At 36.5% G+C, this 18,552-nt stretch overlaps 6 protein-coding genes across 11 annotated transcripts in view; 5 read left to right on the top strand and 1 right to left on the bottom strand.

Moving 5' to 3' along the window:
* LOC135172709 (ephrin-B2) overlaps positions 1-18,552 on the bottom strand; it is a 228,783-nt gene that overhangs the window by 206,109 nt on the left and 4,122 nt on the right. The gene's annotated exons all lie outside the window — the stretch shown is intronic.
* Positions 1,794-4,283, top strand: LOC135172720 (dynein light chain Tctex-type protein 2-like). 2 transcript variants are annotated; one of them, XM_064139019.1, is made up of 5 exons: positions 1,794-1,924; positions 2,089-2,214; positions 2,878-2,946; positions 3,484-3,677; positions 3,854-4,283. In XM_064139019.1, exons 2-5 carry the CDS (start codon positions 2,191-2,193, stop codon positions 4,017-4,019), a joined length of 453 nt encoding a protein of 150 aa, XP_063995089.1. In that variant the 5' UTR covers positions 1,794-1,924; positions 2,089-2,190; the 3' UTR covers positions 4,020-4,283. The 2 variants fall into 2 exon arrangements, with proteins under 2 accessions (XP_063995089.1, XP_063995090.1); XM_064139020.1 differs by lacking the exons at positions 1,794-1,924; positions 2,089-2,214; positions 2,878-2,946 and adding an exon at positions 2,983-3,259.
* On the top strand, positions 5,279-12,904 carry LOC135172696 (multiple inositol polyphosphate phosphatase 1-like). 4 transcript variants are annotated; one of them, XM_064138965.1, is made up of 10 exons: positions 5,409-5,427; positions 5,515-5,598; positions 6,859-7,107; positions 7,316-7,447; positions 7,527-7,717; positions 7,815-7,937; positions 8,485-8,635; positions 8,787-8,997; positions 9,232-9,441; positions 12,377-12,904. In XM_064138965.1, exons 3-10 carry the CDS (start codon positions 6,948-6,950, stop codon positions 12,609-12,611), a joined length of 1,413 nt encoding a protein of 470 aa, XP_063995035.1. In that variant the 5' UTR covers positions 5,409-5,427; positions 5,515-5,598; positions 6,859-6,947; the 3' UTR covers positions 12,612-12,904. The 4 variants fall into 4 exon arrangements, with proteins under 4 accessions (XP_063995036.1, XP_063995033.1, XP_063995035.1 ...); XM_064138966.1 differs by lacking the exon at positions 5,515-5,598 and having other exon boundaries at positions 5,279-5,427; XM_064138963.1 differs by lacking the exon at positions 5,515-5,598 and having other exon boundaries at positions 5,289-5,441.
* Positions 9,448-12,370, top strand: LOC135172690 (uncharacterized). The gene has a single exon (XM_064138953.1). It carries the CDS (start codon positions 10,124-10,126, stop codon positions 11,978-11,980), a length of 1,857 nt encoding a protein of 618 aa, XP_063995023.1. The 5' UTR covers positions 9,448-10,123; the 3' UTR covers positions 11,981-12,370.
* Positions 13,623-15,830, top strand: LOC135173012 (uncharacterized). The gene is made up of 2 exons (XM_064139586.1): positions 13,623-15,541; positions 15,607-15,830. Exons 1-2 carry the CDS (start codon positions 13,681-13,683, stop codon positions 15,828-15,830), a joined length of 2,085 nt encoding a protein of 694 aa, XP_063995656.1. The 5' UTR covers positions 13,623-13,680.
* Positions 15,339-18,175, top strand: Ir7e (Ionotropic receptor 7e). 2 transcript variants are annotated; one of them, XM_064138955.1, is made up of 3 exons: positions 15,339-15,722; positions 16,220-17,964; positions 18,019-18,175. In XM_064138955.1, the coding sequence occupies exons 2-3, from the start codon at positions 16,270-16,272 to the stop codon at positions 18,076-18,078; spliced, it is 1,755 nt and encodes a 584-aa protein (XP_063995025.1). In that variant the 5' UTR covers positions 15,339-15,722; positions 16,220-16,269; the 3' UTR covers positions 18,079-18,175. The 2 variants fall into 2 exon arrangements, with proteins under 2 accessions (XP_063995025.1, XP_063995024.1); XM_064138954.1 differs by lacking the exon at positions 15,339-15,722 and having other exon boundaries at positions 16,168-17,964.

Below are 18,552 nucleotides of genomic sequence, written 5' to 3'. Positions count from 1 at the left end.
CTGAATCGTCAGCCGGGAACTCCGCAATTGGCAGTTGCTGGAGTTGGTGCCCTCGCCACACCTGAAGGTGTCCTCTCAACGATTGGAAGAGCATTCACTGAATTATCTCGTGTAGCGACAGTAAGTGGAGTAGGTGCCACCGTCGGCGCCCTGGTGATGGGATTCTGGCCAAAGGAGGCCGGTAAGGGAAGTGATAAGGTTCCAGGGCGTGATGTGTCCGCTTTGTTTTCATATCCGGTGAACGCTGTCCTCGGGAAAGACCAGCAGATCCAACCAGGAACGACATCAGTCAATTTGCCGGTGCGAGGTTCGCTGGTGATGAAACAAGACGGCCACAGCTTCACAGGACATTTGGCCCTGAAACTCTTGAAGACTGGCACCGGGGGTGTAGCTCAGGCTGTTCCAGTACTGCTGGGAGTACGTGATCCGGCAACTGGACTGGATAAGATAACAATACCTGCAGTCGCAGGAAAGCCATCAAAGACTATTTTGATAAATCCAACTCCATTAGCACCAACAGCTCCATCACATACTGGCAATGCAAACCCTGTCCCAACTACACCTACCCACACTGGAACGGCAGTGAAACCGGTAGAGAATATTATTACGACGACATCCCCAGGCAGCGATGCATCAGAATTGCAGGATTTTATCTACTGGCAACCTGATGCTAGTGGCTCGGGTGTGGAGCCTGTCTATGTTATGCTGGGAAGTCCATACGGACCGACAAATGCCAAAGGGAAATATAGCGGTCGAGACTACCATACAGACAAAGCTGGTGGTCCCATTCAAAATTTAAACTGGAAAACCACGAACATTGATCGCGCTGGTGTCGACAATGTGAAGCTACATACAAGCAGGTTTGGACAATCAGCGGACAATAGTGTGATGATCAATCGACTGGAGAAGATTCTAAAGGGTGAACTAGCCGTTACCGATACAGATAAACGTTTTTATACTCATGAACTGAGGGAACTAGAGCGGTATCGAGCATTGAATGTTCCTGATGGTGTTTCTCCAGATGATGGAGGGGCGATATGGAATAGCGCTCATACCGCAACGCTAGAAGATTATAAACTGGGCAGTGAATGGTCACTTTTGTATACACCGGAAGCACTGAATGCCGAGTGATTAGACGATTAGAAATTTAAAATATCATGTAGTGGATTAAAATTAATGAATTTTGATAACCGATTCAGTAATTCACCAGTGCAAGTAATTTTTGTTATCACAGTGAACAAGTTATCTACCAAATTAATTCCTATTATTGATTATCAATATCATGTCCAAAATTTTTAACCCATGTCAGTCAAGTCGACCTCTCCCAACTTTAATTTCCCATCACCTTCAATCATCAGCAGACGTCTCTCCCCAAATCAACTGCCCTCAATCGATTGCCCCCTCACCCCATTTGTTCTAATCCAAACTCCCCAATATTTCATCTCTCTGGTATTACAAATATCTCTCACAATGCGATCGAAAATTCTCATTTCCTTCAAATTGACAGTAACCGTCAACGTTATTTCAGTACCGTCAGTTATCGCTTGCTGGCGTGACAGATAGGAATACCCGATGTAACTGTAACAACATCTCAAAAACGATTTTCAAATGTGTTGGAAAATGGATTATGCATACAAGTACGATATCATACATGTGAGGGAATATTTTGCAATGATCGATCGTTATTGCATGCAAGTGACAATAAAAATAAAAATATATGGAGCCACAATTGTCTTCTAAATTTTATTTTGCCGTTACTTTTCAACCGTTTCACACTGAAAATATTATCCATCTATCGTTGAATAAAAATTCAACTATTTTTATTCACTAACACCTTTCCATGGTACAATCATCAGTTATCAGACTGTTACCACTTGCTCCGTGGAGGTGTCTTCAGGATGTAACGAAAACACGTGATAATACTGTTAGTATACGTATATAGATGGAAATATACGTGATGCAATAAACGATTTTCGCGCCTAGTAAAAGTGATTTTATGAAACATGCTAGGGCCCGTGGATATTTTTAGGGGTGGGGTTAAACGAGGGTGAACTATTCACTGGATGGATATTGTATCCTCATTTCTAGGTACGTTTGGTGAAGGGAGAGGAAGTATCAAGACTTATCGTGACTCACGAACCAACAGTTGAGTTTACGCGGAATTTTCGCTTCAGTCGGTGAAGTGGCATCATGGCTATCAGCTTTTGGAGATGTGTAAGCCTCTGATTGTTTATTAATTATTTTGTCCACTTGTCAATTAGTGAAACTCTCCAATTTTTTTTTCTGCAGTGAAAAGTGAATTAAAACGGACCGACGGTGGTCGTCAATAACTTGGGAACCCAAGAGTGAAATTTTCCAATTTTGTTTTCAATTTTAAAGTTTTTTGTCCAAGTCATATCTTTCAGCGTGACATACCCTCACGATCATATGAATTTTCACCTAATTCTTTCCTTCATCCCACATGAAGAGACAAGTTGGATAAAAATTACCGAGTAAATCGTGGCAAATTTTACTGTATCGAAAAGCGACTCAATTCGATTTTAACTCTTAGCTAATTTACAGCAAATATTTCGGGATCTGACGCAGGTAGAAAGGGTTTTGTTCTCAAATTTGTTGTATAGTTAATTGACATCTACAAACTTATTGAAATCCACGCAAATTCTTGTATCACTTGTCTACTAAAAATAATTGGAATAAAAAATAATTGTTCGGAAATATTTTTCACTTTCTTGAATGAGAAATCCCTAAGTATCTCACTATTGTCCTCGATATAGGGAGGTCAACATCTAATTTGCTCGTTCGGTAATTTTTTCACAACTTCTTGTCTCCGCTCATTTTCCATAAATTTACATGCATTAATTTGATTATTTTATTCAGCTGGATGGGAAAACCGGTCGTCCTAGACTTCGAAATGCCATCCAACAGCGGAATATACCCATCGTTAAGGTACAGTAATTCATTGGTTAGTCATTTATTGTTGACAAGTGGTTAGTTTTGACTATTGAAATTATTTGAATTAAATTAAAATGATCCCGCGCTTTTTACTGAAGAACTGATCGTATTTTGAGGGCTCTGTGTGAGTTGAAATCGATTGCAATGTAACCGAGAGAGTTGTTTGGTCTCCAAGGCTCTGAGTGTGACTCTCGGTGACATTTTTTTCATTTCCGTACCGACAGACAAGTTATTTTAATAATTGATCGTAATGATGATTGCACCCACTATTGAAGTGTCTGCACGGAGTAGTGTTGACTATGATCAAGTTAGTTGTATTCAATTTTATTAATGACTTTTAAGTACTTCAATTTCTAATTTGCTGAAAATCTAAAATTCCGTTCATTTCCCCTTTATTTATGAGCTAATAACAAATAAATCTGTTCTATCTGTTCAATAGCCTAAGAATTGAGTCAAAAATTCCGCTAGAAATTCTATAATTTGAGTATTATATTGTTTCATTTAAAATTATGTGGAATTTTATGGTGACAGACACCAACTTATCAAAACAGTTATCAACTCAAAGCAAGAAATCCCTTCAGGACGGATCCGGTGGATGAAATTGTAAAGAATATTATGCAGATACGTTTAGAAGATATAACGTATGATGCTGAAGTAGCTCCGAAGTTATGTGCTCATGTTGCCAAGGAAATCAGGAAGAAAATTTTGAAGTTGGAATTCGACAGGTGAGTAACGGTGTTTTTCCCCTAATTCACCAGAATTTTTTTTATCATTAAGGAGAAATATCCAATAGAAAAGAACTATAGTATGCTCAATTCACTTGTGAAAAACTTGCAAGACTTTCAAGAAATTTTTCAACAATGAAGGGTAGATGTTTCTATAACTTTTTTTTTCCTTACAGATGTCGAATAATCGTGCTAGTAACTATGATAGAAAAAGCTAGTCAAGCTGTAAATACAAAGATGGGTTTTGTGTGGGATGTCGAGAGGGATAATTACGCGACCTACAACTTTGAGACGGCATCGTTTTACGCTCATTGTCTCGTGATCGGCGCTTATTATGAGTGAGGAAAATCGCTGCCCAGTTAATTATGCCTGGCATTAATTATTGATCAACGACGAAAATCGTATCTGTAAATATATTCTCTCTGTGCCGAACAGAACTACTTCTATTTTTCTCCTATCATAAAAAATTGTTTATGACATATTCTCATCTTCAGAGCGCAAGATTGATGTTTCCTATGTACTAAATATACGCTCGAAAAGAATACACTTGTCCGCTACTCACCTGTCAATACGTAAAAGCTAATTAAAAAAACATCCTCAATAGAATTTCGATTTTAATTAAAGGAACCGCTAGTCCTTTCAAATGATTTAACCCATACACACTAGAATAACTTCAACTTGACTAACTCAGTGACACCTGTATGTTGAAAAATAATGTCATACTTCACGGTATAGTACACTGAAAAAAAATCGAAAAAAACGTCATAAAATCGAAGTAGGCCAGCGCTGAGGGCAATGGCTCCAGAGAAACCCCGTAAACAACGGGAAAAAAGGTGAATAGCGAGGTAGCATTGAAAAAAAAAAAATCCTACGAACACTAGTCGCCACACCTACAATACACATTGAGAAAAATACATGACAAGTTCATACGAGTCCCTTTAAAAATTCTGCTGTGCTAGATACCAACCGTAGCATCAAATAATTCGGTCACAGGTCACTCAAGAATTAGAATGTAACACTCGATTTTGGAAAATCTCAAGAATATCCGAACGTCTTTTATAATTTTTTAGAAACCGATACTATTGATTCCCTCATTTTCAATTCTTTAGTTAATGAACTAAATTGCGTTAGAGATTTTTTTCAAACATTCAGAGTCCTTATTTTTCAAAGATTAAATTTAAATCGAGTCAAACCAACTGAAAAATGCGTCCGAACGAATAATAATAGAATAAATTTGTCTAGCGAATTCCCCAGCTTTTTCACCAACATTTAATACATTTTTATCAAATGTGTGAATAATCCTATTTCCAAAAAGATGATTTCCCTAAACAATTATCGTCTTTAATCCGTGAAAAATGAGTTATATCGATTATTATTCCATCTTATTCCGTGCAATATTCTGGGCGTCGTCCACAACTAGACGTCACACAGGGCCGAGTGAGATCACGGACAGCTCATCATCATTAGTATTACTATGTATGCACTTCTATGGGAGAAAACGCCCTAGCTCATAGTATCGTGAGCTAGACGAGGAAAGAGGGAATTACCTACAGTGTGTCTTGCACAACAATTTCCAACATTTATATACCTATGTGCACATCTACACACCTCAATACATATGTGGTTTGTATACAAACAGAGGCCAAAGAAATGAGTGTGACTCGAGTGGAGTTACAACCGATCCTGTGAGACTGAAAGAGCAGTTTCTTCGGGGCCGGCAGCTGATAAAGACCTGGAGAACGTGACTTACGTGCGTAATCAAGGGTGATGTCATTGTAAAATTACTTCGTTAATAAAATCAATTTTCAACAATTGAGGATATTTTAATTCGCGATAGGTGGAATTGGAGACAGAGTAGTATTGAACGTTCAGTTGTTCTTTTCATTCAAATTTTAGTGAATTGGAGAGGCATTACGCTCAGGTGAGTGCAGCAATCGGTCAACTCGACCGGAATTAAACCAATGCTGATGGGAAATTATTGGAATCAAGTCGAAATCATTTAATTAGAATTCAGTATATTTTTACCCCATCATTCAAAAGAGCTCTTTCGCTACTTGTGCGAAAAGTAGAACTTTAGATGAAAAAGAGAATATACCACCGCTGGGCGGAAGTGATATACGACAAAGTAGCTTTTTGTGCCGGAAACGTTCCCTTTCCACACATTCTGATGAAATTTGCGTGATATCCCAGTTTTACATTCCTAAAAAATATCTGATGAATGATACAACTCTCGACAGCCGGAGTGATTACTCAACGAACAATCTTTTGTCGCAATAGAGAATTGCCGATGATGAATCGCCAATTTAATGTTAATTTGTGATGAATGATTCTACAAGGAAGTTATGTATTTCTAGTAGTTGTCGTCACGTTGTGTAAAGTCGTACTGAAATTCCAGAATAGCAGAGATCTTTATCCCTGGAGGAATCTACAATACTGTAGTGAAGTGGTAAAACGAGTCAAGTTAACTTATTTCCAGCCTTGGCATTTGAAAAATATCGTAAGGTCTAGGAACATTGAGCCTTGGGCATAAATCTAGAAATATTCTCATCATTTTTTTCTAATCTATCAGGATACAGGCGTTAGAGAGAAATTTACTCATCTCGTTTTGTCATTTCACTACATAGTTGGCCCATAGTTGATCAAGACAGACTCCCAAGCTTGGCTCTAGGCTCGTGAGGCCCATGAGTTGAAAGAGGATTTTATGCAGTTAAAATTATAATTGAATCAGGTTTTACTGTGAAAACATTGCGATACTTATCGACGTAGATTTTCTCAGCCCTAAAAATAGTGCTCGCCAGTAATAATTAACTATCTCCTTGGCTGAACAGGGAACTCTTAAATTCACCTGCCCTGACCTTCAATTTCGACAGGCCTCAATCCAACAAACGATTCGATTCGCGAAAATAGAAGACGATTAACTATTCTTGCTTAGCCTGATCAATACTTATTTTTTAATTTGCACACATGTTTAATTTTTGAATATTTGCTTTTGTAAAAACACCAGAGAAGAAAAACTACAGAGATTTCTTTTGTAAAATGTATTTAACACTGACTAGAAAATATAAAATATCAACAATCCTCTCTCCAACTACATTTGAATGAAAAGAAGAGAATCTAATTTGCCTCGTTCCACTTGAAAATGTATGATCATTCAGCCTAACCGATTTCGACACATCTTTAGGAAAAAGTCAATAGACGGTGAGTGAATGACCGAGGAGCGACTCCATCACCCGGAGAGAAAGCAATTTTGAGGAACATTTCAGAGTTATCATGAAGTTGATAATTTTCCTGGCATTGTGCATTGGATGTACATGGGCTCGGCAAACAGATTATTGTTTCGCCGGCGATGATAATCCTTACCTGCAATTTGCAACAGTAACTCCCTATATAATATCTAATAGAGGCACAAATGAATACAGAGCGATACCGAGTAAGTTTATGAAAATATTCAATGTAGTTATCCCATTCTTCAATTTTCTAAGAATTTATATTTCCCATCTTCCCATATACTGAAACAGGAATTCATGAAGATCCCCAACGTCTCATAATGATCCATAAGAATGAATTTAACAAATTTCATTCTATAAATTTCAAGTAAATTAATAATTTCCGAATGAATTCTATTAAAAAAAAAATAGATTGCCAGCCTCGTCAGATGTGGATGTTATCAAGACACGGAAGTCGATACCCGAATGCTGATGATATCGTCAAGTTGATGGAACTGCGAAATGTGCGCGATCAGATTCTGATGAATCACGAGCAAAGATCAGGTACATTTAATGTTCCATTCTTCTTCAGATGGATCTCAACTGATTTGTTACAGCTCATTCCTTGATTTTATCCATTCAGATGGACGTCTATGCAACGACGATTTGGATAACCTCAGGGCTTGGTCACCCAACGCCAACATGACAACGCAAATGGCGAAGGAATTGACTCCTCAGGGAATGACAGAAAGCAAATTTCTAGCAGCAAAAATTCGCACTGCATTTCCTACACTATTTCCTTGGAATCAAGGAGATATATCTCAAGATTATGTGGTAACAAATTTTTATTTTTTCCAGCTTCGATTCCCAAAGTTAATAATTTTCCTGACAAGACAGTATTTATGTTAATTTTTGTATTGAAAAATTGTAGTTTAGAGCAACCCAATCACAACGATCTCAATCCACTATGCGAGCATTTATGGAAGGTTTATTTAGCGGCTCTAGATCTATACCAACTCCCCCTCCCTTCTATGGAAATGACACTTTACTGAAGGTAAGAAGTAAGAAACTATTGGAAAAACTACTTGGGAACAACAACTAAAGTACTTGGCCATCCTTAATCAATTGTGTTAGATTGCTATATGTTCCATGCAAATCGAAGGAATGAATAATGTGAAGTTCAATATCTTTAACCTTCGATAAACTGGTATTGAACAAACTTTTTCATGCATACATCAATCAATCAATGTGAAGTATCATATTTGACGAAACCGTTTCACAACTCCCTTCCAGGAAATTTTTAGAAAAAACTGAAAATTCGAAATAGCCACAATTGAAAGATGTACAGCTATAACAGAACTAGTTTGAAACGTATTTTCTAAAAATTGAGAATTCTAAGCATTAATTTATGACTTGAGCTCAAGTTCATCAATACGTTCGATTGATGAAAATTATTAAAATCCATCGATTTATTGACTCACAATTCACGAAAAACTGGGTCACATATACATGCATGTGCGGAAAGAGTTCACTGACAGATTTTAATGTAGATAACAGCAGATCTGCAAAATGCGCATAATCATTGATAATGTTTGAATTAGGCATACCAATATTGCCCCCGTTGGAAGGACGGAAACGAAAATGATCCCCATTACGGTAAAGAGTTGACTGACTTCTTAAAAGGTCAAGAATTCTCAAATGTAATTCAGAATGTCAGCAGTCGACTGGGATTCCAATATCCCTTGTCAGCAGGTGAGAGTTGATTTACTAATGAAAATTAAAAATTTTAAAGTTATTCTGTACTAATGAATAGAGCCAGACATCTTCTGATAAAATCGTTCCCAACTATCGAGCATTAAAATAAGAACAATTAAAATATGAGGAATTAAATCATCGATTTCAGATAAAATTCGATCTATGTATGACATGTGTCGCTATGACAAAGTGTGGGCTGTCGAAAAATTATCCCCCTGGTGTGCAGTATTCAATAATGAGGAACTGAAAGTTATGGAATACGCCGAAGATCTTGAATATTACTACACCGCCGGTTACGGACGAGAAGTGAATAAAATAATCGGATGCTTTCCACTGCAGGATATGATGAATCGTTTTCGGTAAATTTAAGTCATTCAGCGTGAAATCTACAGCGAGAGAAAAGTTGAATAAAAATTACCCAGAATATCGTACATACAATCCTACTATTGAGAAAGTAGTCATAAGGAGAAATTTTATAGGGAGAAAATCCTGAAAATTTTTCTCAACTTCTTTTCTCTTCAAATAATTTTTTTCTCTCCATATACTGTTACATCATACAGAACTTTAACGTTAATTCTTTGAATATTATACAGACAACTTGAAGAGAACAATGGCAACGACAAACCTAAGGGAATATTCTACTTCACTCACACAGTCACTATTTTGAGTTTCCTCCGTGATTTGGGCGCTTTCCAAGACAGCGAGCCGTTGACTGCTAATAATTACAGAAATATGATGAGACGCCGATGGAGGACATCGGCCCTTGCACCCTTTAGTTCCAATATTCTTGCAGTTTTCTATAGGTAACAATACTTACATACTATTTATGTAATACTCAACATAATCGGAATTTTATTGGATATTTAATGGTAATTTTCAACTGATTGATAATCAATTCGACTCATCGAAAATGTGAATATCTGCAGGTGAAAAAATGAAGTAGAAAAAGTCGCGTAAAAGCTCTATTTATAAACTTTCCAATGTTGTTCGATTTTGTACATCAAAATATCAAAACGAATGACAACAATAGAAAATGTCTCAATAGTGTGTAAACATCCGGGATTCTATAATTTTTTTTCATAAATTTTTTCCTGCCTAAACAATTGCGGAGTCATTAATATAATGAAATCCTCAATTATATTTTCCGAGGTGTCAACCTAGCAGCTGTATAACTAATTTGATATTCATGAGCAGCGTGAAAGTAATGACTCAACAAGATATTATCGTAAAGTATTGTCATCAAAAATTAGAAGATCAAAACTACTGAAAGCCAACGAGAAAAGCTTGTGCATTCCCTGATGTGATAATAGCACATATTTGACCTTTAATGAGTTGACTGACCGGCATAAATTATCAACACATCGAGCGATGTTAATTTCCCCAACAGACCCATCATTCGTCCACAAATTCATAATAGAGTAACATTAATTCCTTGAACCTCAACTCATTATTTGAAATAGATAGTGTATCCGATTACTTCTAACAATGAAGACACTTCTGCATCTTACACTGAAATATCTAGTAATTGTGATGTGCACACGAGTATTCAAAGCCTTCCATACATCAGAGCCTGCCTGGTCTGCAGATTTAATGAATTATATTAAAAAAAACAAAGATCACTATCGCCAAGTAATGATAATAACGTATAAAGATCCTGAAATACCATTTGAAAATTACTGGATAAGAGCAATATTGCACACAGCAGCGGAAACTTATCCCACTATTCGAATAAATTTTGATTGGGCATCAGATATGAAGGAAGAAAAATCCCTTCATCGTACCGATGCCACAGCCACGTTATTTATATTTGTGGATGATGGTGACATGTCTAGAACAATTCCGCCCGAGCATATCATATCCATAATGAAAATTCTATCATTGAACAAAAAAATAGTCAAGTATCTGGGTTTATTCCTATCATCAACACAGACCATGGATTTTAACGATCTTTTGAGACATGCTTGGAAAAATCAAATGACCGATGTAACTATCCTGGAGCTCATTGGTTGCCGAAGAGTAACGGAAACAATTCTGAACACATGCATTGATGATAACAGTTTACCAATCATTCATCAATTCAATCCATTTTTAAATATTACAATGAGGAAGGTGTATCAACCCGACATGGAATTATTTCCGGATATCATGAAAAATATGCATGGATATGGCCTGAAGATCGCTGTTCGCAATCATCCACCATTTTCTCATGTCATCTGGACCAACTCTACCTACAAAGCAATGTGGGGAATGGATATTTCACTTATACAGACAATAGCCGAGATCATGAATTTTACAATGAAAATTATACCGCAATTGATTACTTTTGGTGAAATTAGAGATGAATCGACTCCCGGATTATTCAAATTCTTACGCAGTGGTAAAGTTGATATTATTGCTTCTCCCTATCCTCATCATACCGAGGATATGGAAGAAAATTCATTTCGCAGTGAAACATTACTGAGAGATCAACTTTGTGCTGTGGTTCCATTGAGAAATACTGTTCGCATACTTTTTCCAAAAGCCCTCACCGAGGCTCTGATTTTAACAATTGGCATTGTACTGATCTTTTGGTTTTCAAAATGGGTCTTCAGATTTCCATCATCGTGGAGTATATTTACAACGATTCGTGTATTATTTGGTATTCCAGTCTTCACTAACTATGACAATCTGAAGCCAGCACAACGCGTCATAATTCAAATTTTAATGATTATATCATTATTTTACTCCGCCAATATTTATGCATCTCTGACGACAATAAATATCGATCTTAAAAGCGAAATTTTAATTGAAAATCTTGATGATCTTGATAAATCTGGCTATGTACTGAAAGTTGACAGGAATTTGATGAACAAAACTTTTGGAAATTTTAGTAAGAATGATGTAACTATGGTTAATCTGAAGAGAAAAGCTATCCCAATACGGCGTAAGCTTGCGTGTTTGGAAGAAGCTGAAAAATTTAAAAATACGACGTGTTTGATGACCCATGCCGAAGGTGATTGGTACATAAAGTCCAGGCACGCCGATAAATCCCTGTCAATGAGCTCAGCATGCTTCTGGTCGGACAGCTATGCATTTCTATTCAGGGAAGGATCTCCCTACAGACAACGAATCGATTACCTAATTCGTCGTCTTGCTGAAGTTGGAATTCCCATAAGATGGATGCGGAATGAAACAGTTTTACATTTGTCCGCCACTCCAGAAAATGACTTATGGCAAGAACTTAAAATTCCAGCTCCGGGTGTATTAAGAGACCAACTAATAGCCGTTTTATTCTTTGGACTTACCACAGCTATTATGACATTTATTGGCGAGATTTTGTGGTATCATTGCATCAACAAATAAAACCACCATGATGAGTGGATTAGGTATGCAACTAATGATGTGTGAGATATTATCATATATTACACGAGTGAAAGTAGAAGAAAATGCTATTTTTCCATGTGTGAGGACTTTACTAATGCAAGTTAATAGACGGAATATATTTACTGAAGAGAAGTTTCAAATATATCACAGAGCAACGAGTACGGATTTCCAGATTTATTATTAGGAACGAAATATTTTCCTGAAGACGACGACAGTTGTGATCTCAAATTTTTAGCAGTTTGCCTTTTTCGCAAATACTATATTATGTTTGAAATAAACGCCACCGTGTGTACTTTCCTGTCGCAGTAATTTTTGGACAAATATATTCCATAGGAAGTTTAATAATCAAGATTAAAATTATTTCTCTGATTACAGTTGCTCCGACAGCGATGCCCGCCACAAAGTCATGTTTTATCTACAAGGAAAGGCATTGCCACTGGATGGTTGTCAGGTTGGCCTCTGCAATTGGGAGTACTTAAAATCAAAACTTGGTGATACTGCTAGCCAGTGTAGCGAGGATAATTGTTATGGGAGGGGTGGATCTATGATCAATCAAGCTATAACCCCTTTGATTTTAGTCTTCTCATTGAGCTCTATTCTGTTAAAATAGTGGTACTGCAGCTCGTCGAAATTAATTCTCAATGCGAGCTTGAGTCATAGAACATTAAACTACGCACAAAATGAAACTGCAATTAGCATTTTTCTTTCTATTTGCGATATTTAGCTACGCAATTTCTTTATCACATAAAATTTTAGTATGTTATATCTATCCATGTAATTTTAAAGCGCTAATATATTCATTAGAACGATCTATTTATATTCAAAAATATATTGTACGACACAGTGTGATTTAACATGTACGTTATTAAAAAAAAAATTATCCATTTTTGGATGTTAACTCTATTTACTGCTGTCATTGCTCCAGAGACTATTTTGCAATTTGTTTAAATGTATTATTTTTCCATCAATAGTCCGTATTAATCTCCAAATTAAGTTCTATCATGAATTGATACAAAAAATCCATTTAATATGGTCAGCATTTCAAGTGGTAAGTTTATACCATTACTTTATTTCAATATAGAACAGTACCAAAAATGGCCATTTCAATGAACCATGAGTGATCATAATTTTATATATATTATATTATTGAGACATTTATAAGTGAACCAATAAAAAAAGTTTTACTCCAAAAATGGAATAGAAATATTGTATATGCGTTTTTTTGTCAATATTTAGTTTCTGAATTGAGCGACCGCTTACTAAATACGATTTAGTCGATAGGAAGACAGGTTCTACTACTGATTGATTGAATATGAAATAAACGAAAGGCAGGGCCAGCAAAACAAAAACACAAAAAGATATTATCGCCTTAAATGTACATTGGAAATTACGCTGCCATTTAATAATGGCAGATTTTATCGAAAGAATTTCAGGTAAAATAAATGATGAAAATATACAAAAGAAATGGACTAACGCTATAAAGAAAATATTAATAATAAAGACGGAATCGATCACACGTGATAGTGGTTAAGAGAGATAACAAGAACCAATGTACACCAATACAAAAGCTCGAGTAACGAAGATAGTCAACAAAGACAAAATAAGTGTCTCCACTTGATTCATCAGTCACCCTAATGCTTCCAAAGATATAAGACCATTTCATCATAAATCGTAACACTATGAAAACTCCATGGCAGTATACTTCAATTGAACATGTAGTAATCATCATGTGCATGGGCACGTTGGAAGCTTTTAATCTACCAGAGCCTGCCTGGCTTTCAGATTTATTACATTACATCAAGCACAATGGTGGTGAGTATCACCAAGTCATATTCATAACACCAGAGCACATCGAAACATCAATTGAGAATTATTGGATAGAAATAATGCAGCAGACAATAATGGCTGCTTATCCAACTATTCGATTAAACGTAGAGCGTCCATCAAATGCTACCCAATGGTCCTATCATGGAATTGAAACTACTGGAACGTTGTTCATTTCTGTCCATAATGCAAAAATACATCGATTAGATGTGCCAAAGCATACTTTATCTATCATGAAGAAGTTATCATTGAACAAGAAATATGCCAAGTACCTGATGATCTTTATTTCATCAGAAAAGCCCCAGAATTTCGAGATCCTATTGAGATATGGTTGGGAAATCCAAATGTTGGATTTACTCATTCTGGAGATCATCTCTTACCGAAGACAAAGGATAACTATCGCGGTGAGTTCTCTAGAAGAACAGAGCTCACCCGTAATTCACTACTTCAATCCTTTCTTGGATTTAATAATAAGGAAACCATACGAACCAGGAATCGAATGGTTTCCAAATCTTATGAACAATTTGCACGGGTATCCTTTAAAAATCGGTATCCGTCATCAACCCCCTTTCTCCGAAGTCTCCTGGGATGAGAAAACGAAGAATGTGTCAATGAGCGGATGGGATATTTCCGTCATACAAGAAGTGGCAACGAAGATGAATTTTACATTAAAATTTTTACCGGAATTGACGACCTTTAACGAAATAATTGAAGACAATTCACCCTACGGATTATTCAAACTTCTGAACAGTGGAAATATGGATATACTTGCTTCTGTTAGCCCTCACTACACAGAAGATACGGAAGAAGATTTATACCACACTGATATGATATTTCGTGACCAGTTGTGTGCTGTCGTACCAATAAAACGAACTACTCGTCTTCTCTTTCCTAGAGAAATTATTGAAGCTTTCATTTCAACCACTGGGATTTTATCAATATTTTCAGCATCAACGTGGCTGTTCAAGTTCCGTAGTTCATGGAGCATTTTTCATATTTTTTGTATGTTATTTGGAATCCCCGTGCATATCAATCATCTTAATCTGAGAACTGCCCAACGACTAATGATCCTAATAATCCTAATCGTATCATTATTTTACTGTATGAGAATTTATGCATCTCTAACAGAAATCATTATCGATATTGAGGGTGAGATTGAAATTGAAAATTTTGATGATCTTGATCGTTCTGGCCTCATACCGGTGATCTCACCATATCTTCTGAACAGAACATTTGGAAATCTCCACGCGACTGATCGAGCGCTGATTAATTTGAAAAGAAAAGCTGTTACGATGTCAGCCATGTGGAACTGTCCATCCTACGCAGATCGTTTCAAAAATGTTACATGTTTAATGACCAAGAATGATGTTCAAGTATTCATGAAATCAGCTTATCGACCTGGTGAAAGAATTTTAAAGATGTCCAAGGTCTGTTTCTGGTCAGACAATTACACATTTCTTCTTAGATCTGGTTTACCCATTCGAAAGAGAATGGATTATATACTTAATCTTCTGTCAGAAGTTGGGTTGAAGATAATGTGGTTCAGAAATGATACGAGAATCAAACTTTGGCAAATTGACCGAGAAGATGAGTTGATACCAGACGATGTGAAGTACCAACCCAGCAGTCCATTGAGAGAACAGCTATCAATTGTTTTATTATTTGGTTTTACCACAGCAACCGTCACATTTATTGGAGAGCTACTGTGCTATCATGGTTGGAAAAAATTGAAGAACAGCCATTGAACGATTCAGATAGGTAATCAATAATTCTTGGGATAGTGTGTATTCATAAGCAGAAGACAATGACAAAAAAAAATTATATAAAACTGGATTCGTTGAAACTCGTGTCCAGAATTGGACTAGACATCGACCAGGGTAGTTTCCGGAATGACAAGGTTAGCGTTATTGTACCACTACGAGTGCAGTTGAAATTGAAATTCTTTCATGGATACGTCCACGTGACTTACAAATATAAAAAATTGAGCGTCATCCTATACTCCTAGCAATAACTAAATAACTCCCAAATGAAAGCGACACATAGGTTCATATGTGTTTCATTTATATTTTGCTCGACTTATTGCGCAAAACGTGGCAAAAGAACAAATATGATGTGTAGATTACTACCCAACTGTACCAGGAATTGGTCATTTTCTAAGTTCATTTTCGGAGAATGTGATACCACAGTGAGAATTGCATATTTCGTTCTTTTTCATAACGTAAAAGCACGATCTATGTTCTGTTCATCACTTCAGCATGACAATTTATAAAATGGACTATATAATGTCGACCACAGCTAGTCCCTACCAGTAATCCTGACCTTCTAGAGCAAGTAGCATCTTTCAAAGCATGGCGCTATATCGTTTTATTCTCATCTTAATCGTCGCAAGAACAGTAACATGCACCGAGGAATCGGCCTGGATCGACGGCATACAAAATTACACAATGAAAACTGACGGTCTGTATCAAACCATCTTCGTAAGCGACAGTACCGCAACTCGAAGAATTCCCGGCATATCTGACCTATTTCGCCTAATCGGACAGTACTGTCCCCTCATACAATTAAGTGTGAATGATTCTGATCTGCTTAATGAAATAAAACCGGATCCTGCATCAACGTTATTCGTGTACATTCATATTCCACTTATTGAAGGAACCCTCCCGTCAACCAAAATCATGAACGCAATGATGGAGGCATCATATGGCAGAAAGAGAGTAAGATATTTGATAATTCATTACTCTAAGTCTAACAATGATGACGTAAGAGAAATCCTAAAATACGCTTGGCGAAGACAGGGTGTGCAGTGTGCTATTCTTGAATTGCTCTATTACCTCAATCAGAATATGCAAGATGAAATATTCCAAGCTGTAGTCCATCAGTACAATCCTTTTATGGACAAATTTACTTCAGAAAATTTTTCCTCTCAAACAGAATTATTTCCAATCGCAGCGAATAATATGAATGGTTACCCTTTCAAAATTCGCATCGCCCATGATCCACCCTTTTCAACTGTGAGATATGGGAGTAATGGTAAAATAACATTGAAAGGGGCAAATATGCGTTTAATAAATGCCTTGGCTGAATCGATGAATTTCACTATAGAAGCCCAAGTACAGGAGAGACTGTCCGCCGATGGTCGGCTGAATTCATTTCTACAACCACTAGTGAATAAACAAATGGATATGTATGCTCATATTGTCGCTAATCCTTCGGAACAAGCTGAGGTACGGAGTCTACGAACAAGATCAGTACACGTAGATCAGCTTTGCGCAATTGTTCCATACATTGCCAAGAAAAATTCTCAACTACTCTCTATGAATACAGTAGGTGCTTATCTTCTCATACTTATTATTGTAGTAGTATTCTGGACTCTAGAACATTTGACACATCTAGACAGTAAATATTGGTCCCCATTTATCGTAATGAAATTACTGCTCGGTGTAACAGTGGAAAAAACGCCCAATTATACTGCCGATCGTATCATGTTTGGTGCACTATGTCTGGTATCTATAATGTACTCTACGAATCTCTACAGCTCATTAACAGGGGAAATAGTGCACATTGACGAAGTCAATGAATGGTCGACCTTGGAAGACTTGGTAAACTCTGATTTAGTCCCAATTATTTCTCCACTCTACTACAATAAGACATTCAGTTATGCTAGTGGAGTTCAGCTACAGCTCAAGGCAAAAGTTCAGATGACATCATGGAATATGATGGACTGTTTGAATTACTTGGTTGAATACAAGAATATAAGTTGCATAATGAGGGAAAAGGCATACAATGTTTTCGAGCAGTACGAATCAATACGTAGATCTGTACTATTGAAACCTTGCTTAATTGCAGATTCATTCGCATTTCCCATAGCAAAAAATTCACCATATCGTGAACGCATTGATGACTTAATAGGTGTGTTCCGCGATGTAGGTCTTCTGAATAAATGGTACGATATCGGATTCAGTAGGCGTCAGAATATTACTCCGGAAGAAAATGATGATGCAAGAGATGTTCTCATGGAAAAGCATAATCTTTTTCAACAATTTGCCATCATAATGATTGTTGGTTATACATCAGCTTCGATTGCATTATTGGGAGAATTGATTTTCTACCATAAATTCGACAAAAAAAGACATTCACCGGTAAGTTTGTTTTTTTAAACACTTTAAACATATACTAGTTGTGTGTTTTTATAGAAAGCTGGGAACTGCAACACCTATGCAAAGCGGAGCTTAATGCGCATTTCGCGAGAATAATCCCTGCACTCCAAAGATACCACGTTAGATTCTACTGACAACAATCATCGGAAATCATCTCTGCAATATTTATACTATATTTTTTGGTGTTCTGTAAACATTTCGAGAACTGATACGAAAAGCTGAAACGAGCTGATTCATCAGGAAATTTTTGTATAGTTTATTTAGGAAATATTTAAAGAATATTGGCAAAAATTATGATTATCGAATGTTGAAATTGAATGCTTCTTAGACTTCGAGATATTCATTAAAAACTGATTTCTGTCAATATGCCATTCTATTCATCCGTCCCTATTAAATTCTCCTCCATTATACAGAATTATGTAAAAGTATTACATTAGCAATACCATGTGTTGCACTTTCCTAATCTTCACTTCAATTTGTTGTAATATATGACGTAGTTATAGATGAATTTATTGTTCTTGAGCGTGATTGTCAAATGTATTGTGTAGTATCAACAGAAAATTTATATTT

Source organism: Diachasmimorpha longicaudata, chromosome 2, assembly GCF_034640455.1.
Source record: "Diachasmimorpha longicaudata isolate KC_UGA_2023 chromosome 2, iyDiaLong2, whole genome shotgun sequence".
Classification (NCBI taxonomy): Eukaryota; Metazoa; Arthropoda; class Insecta; order Hymenoptera; family Braconidae; genus Diachasmimorpha; species Diachasmimorpha longicaudata.
Note: the sequence above shows the minus strand (reverse complement) of the source record. Positions and strands in the feature narration are given on the sequence as shown.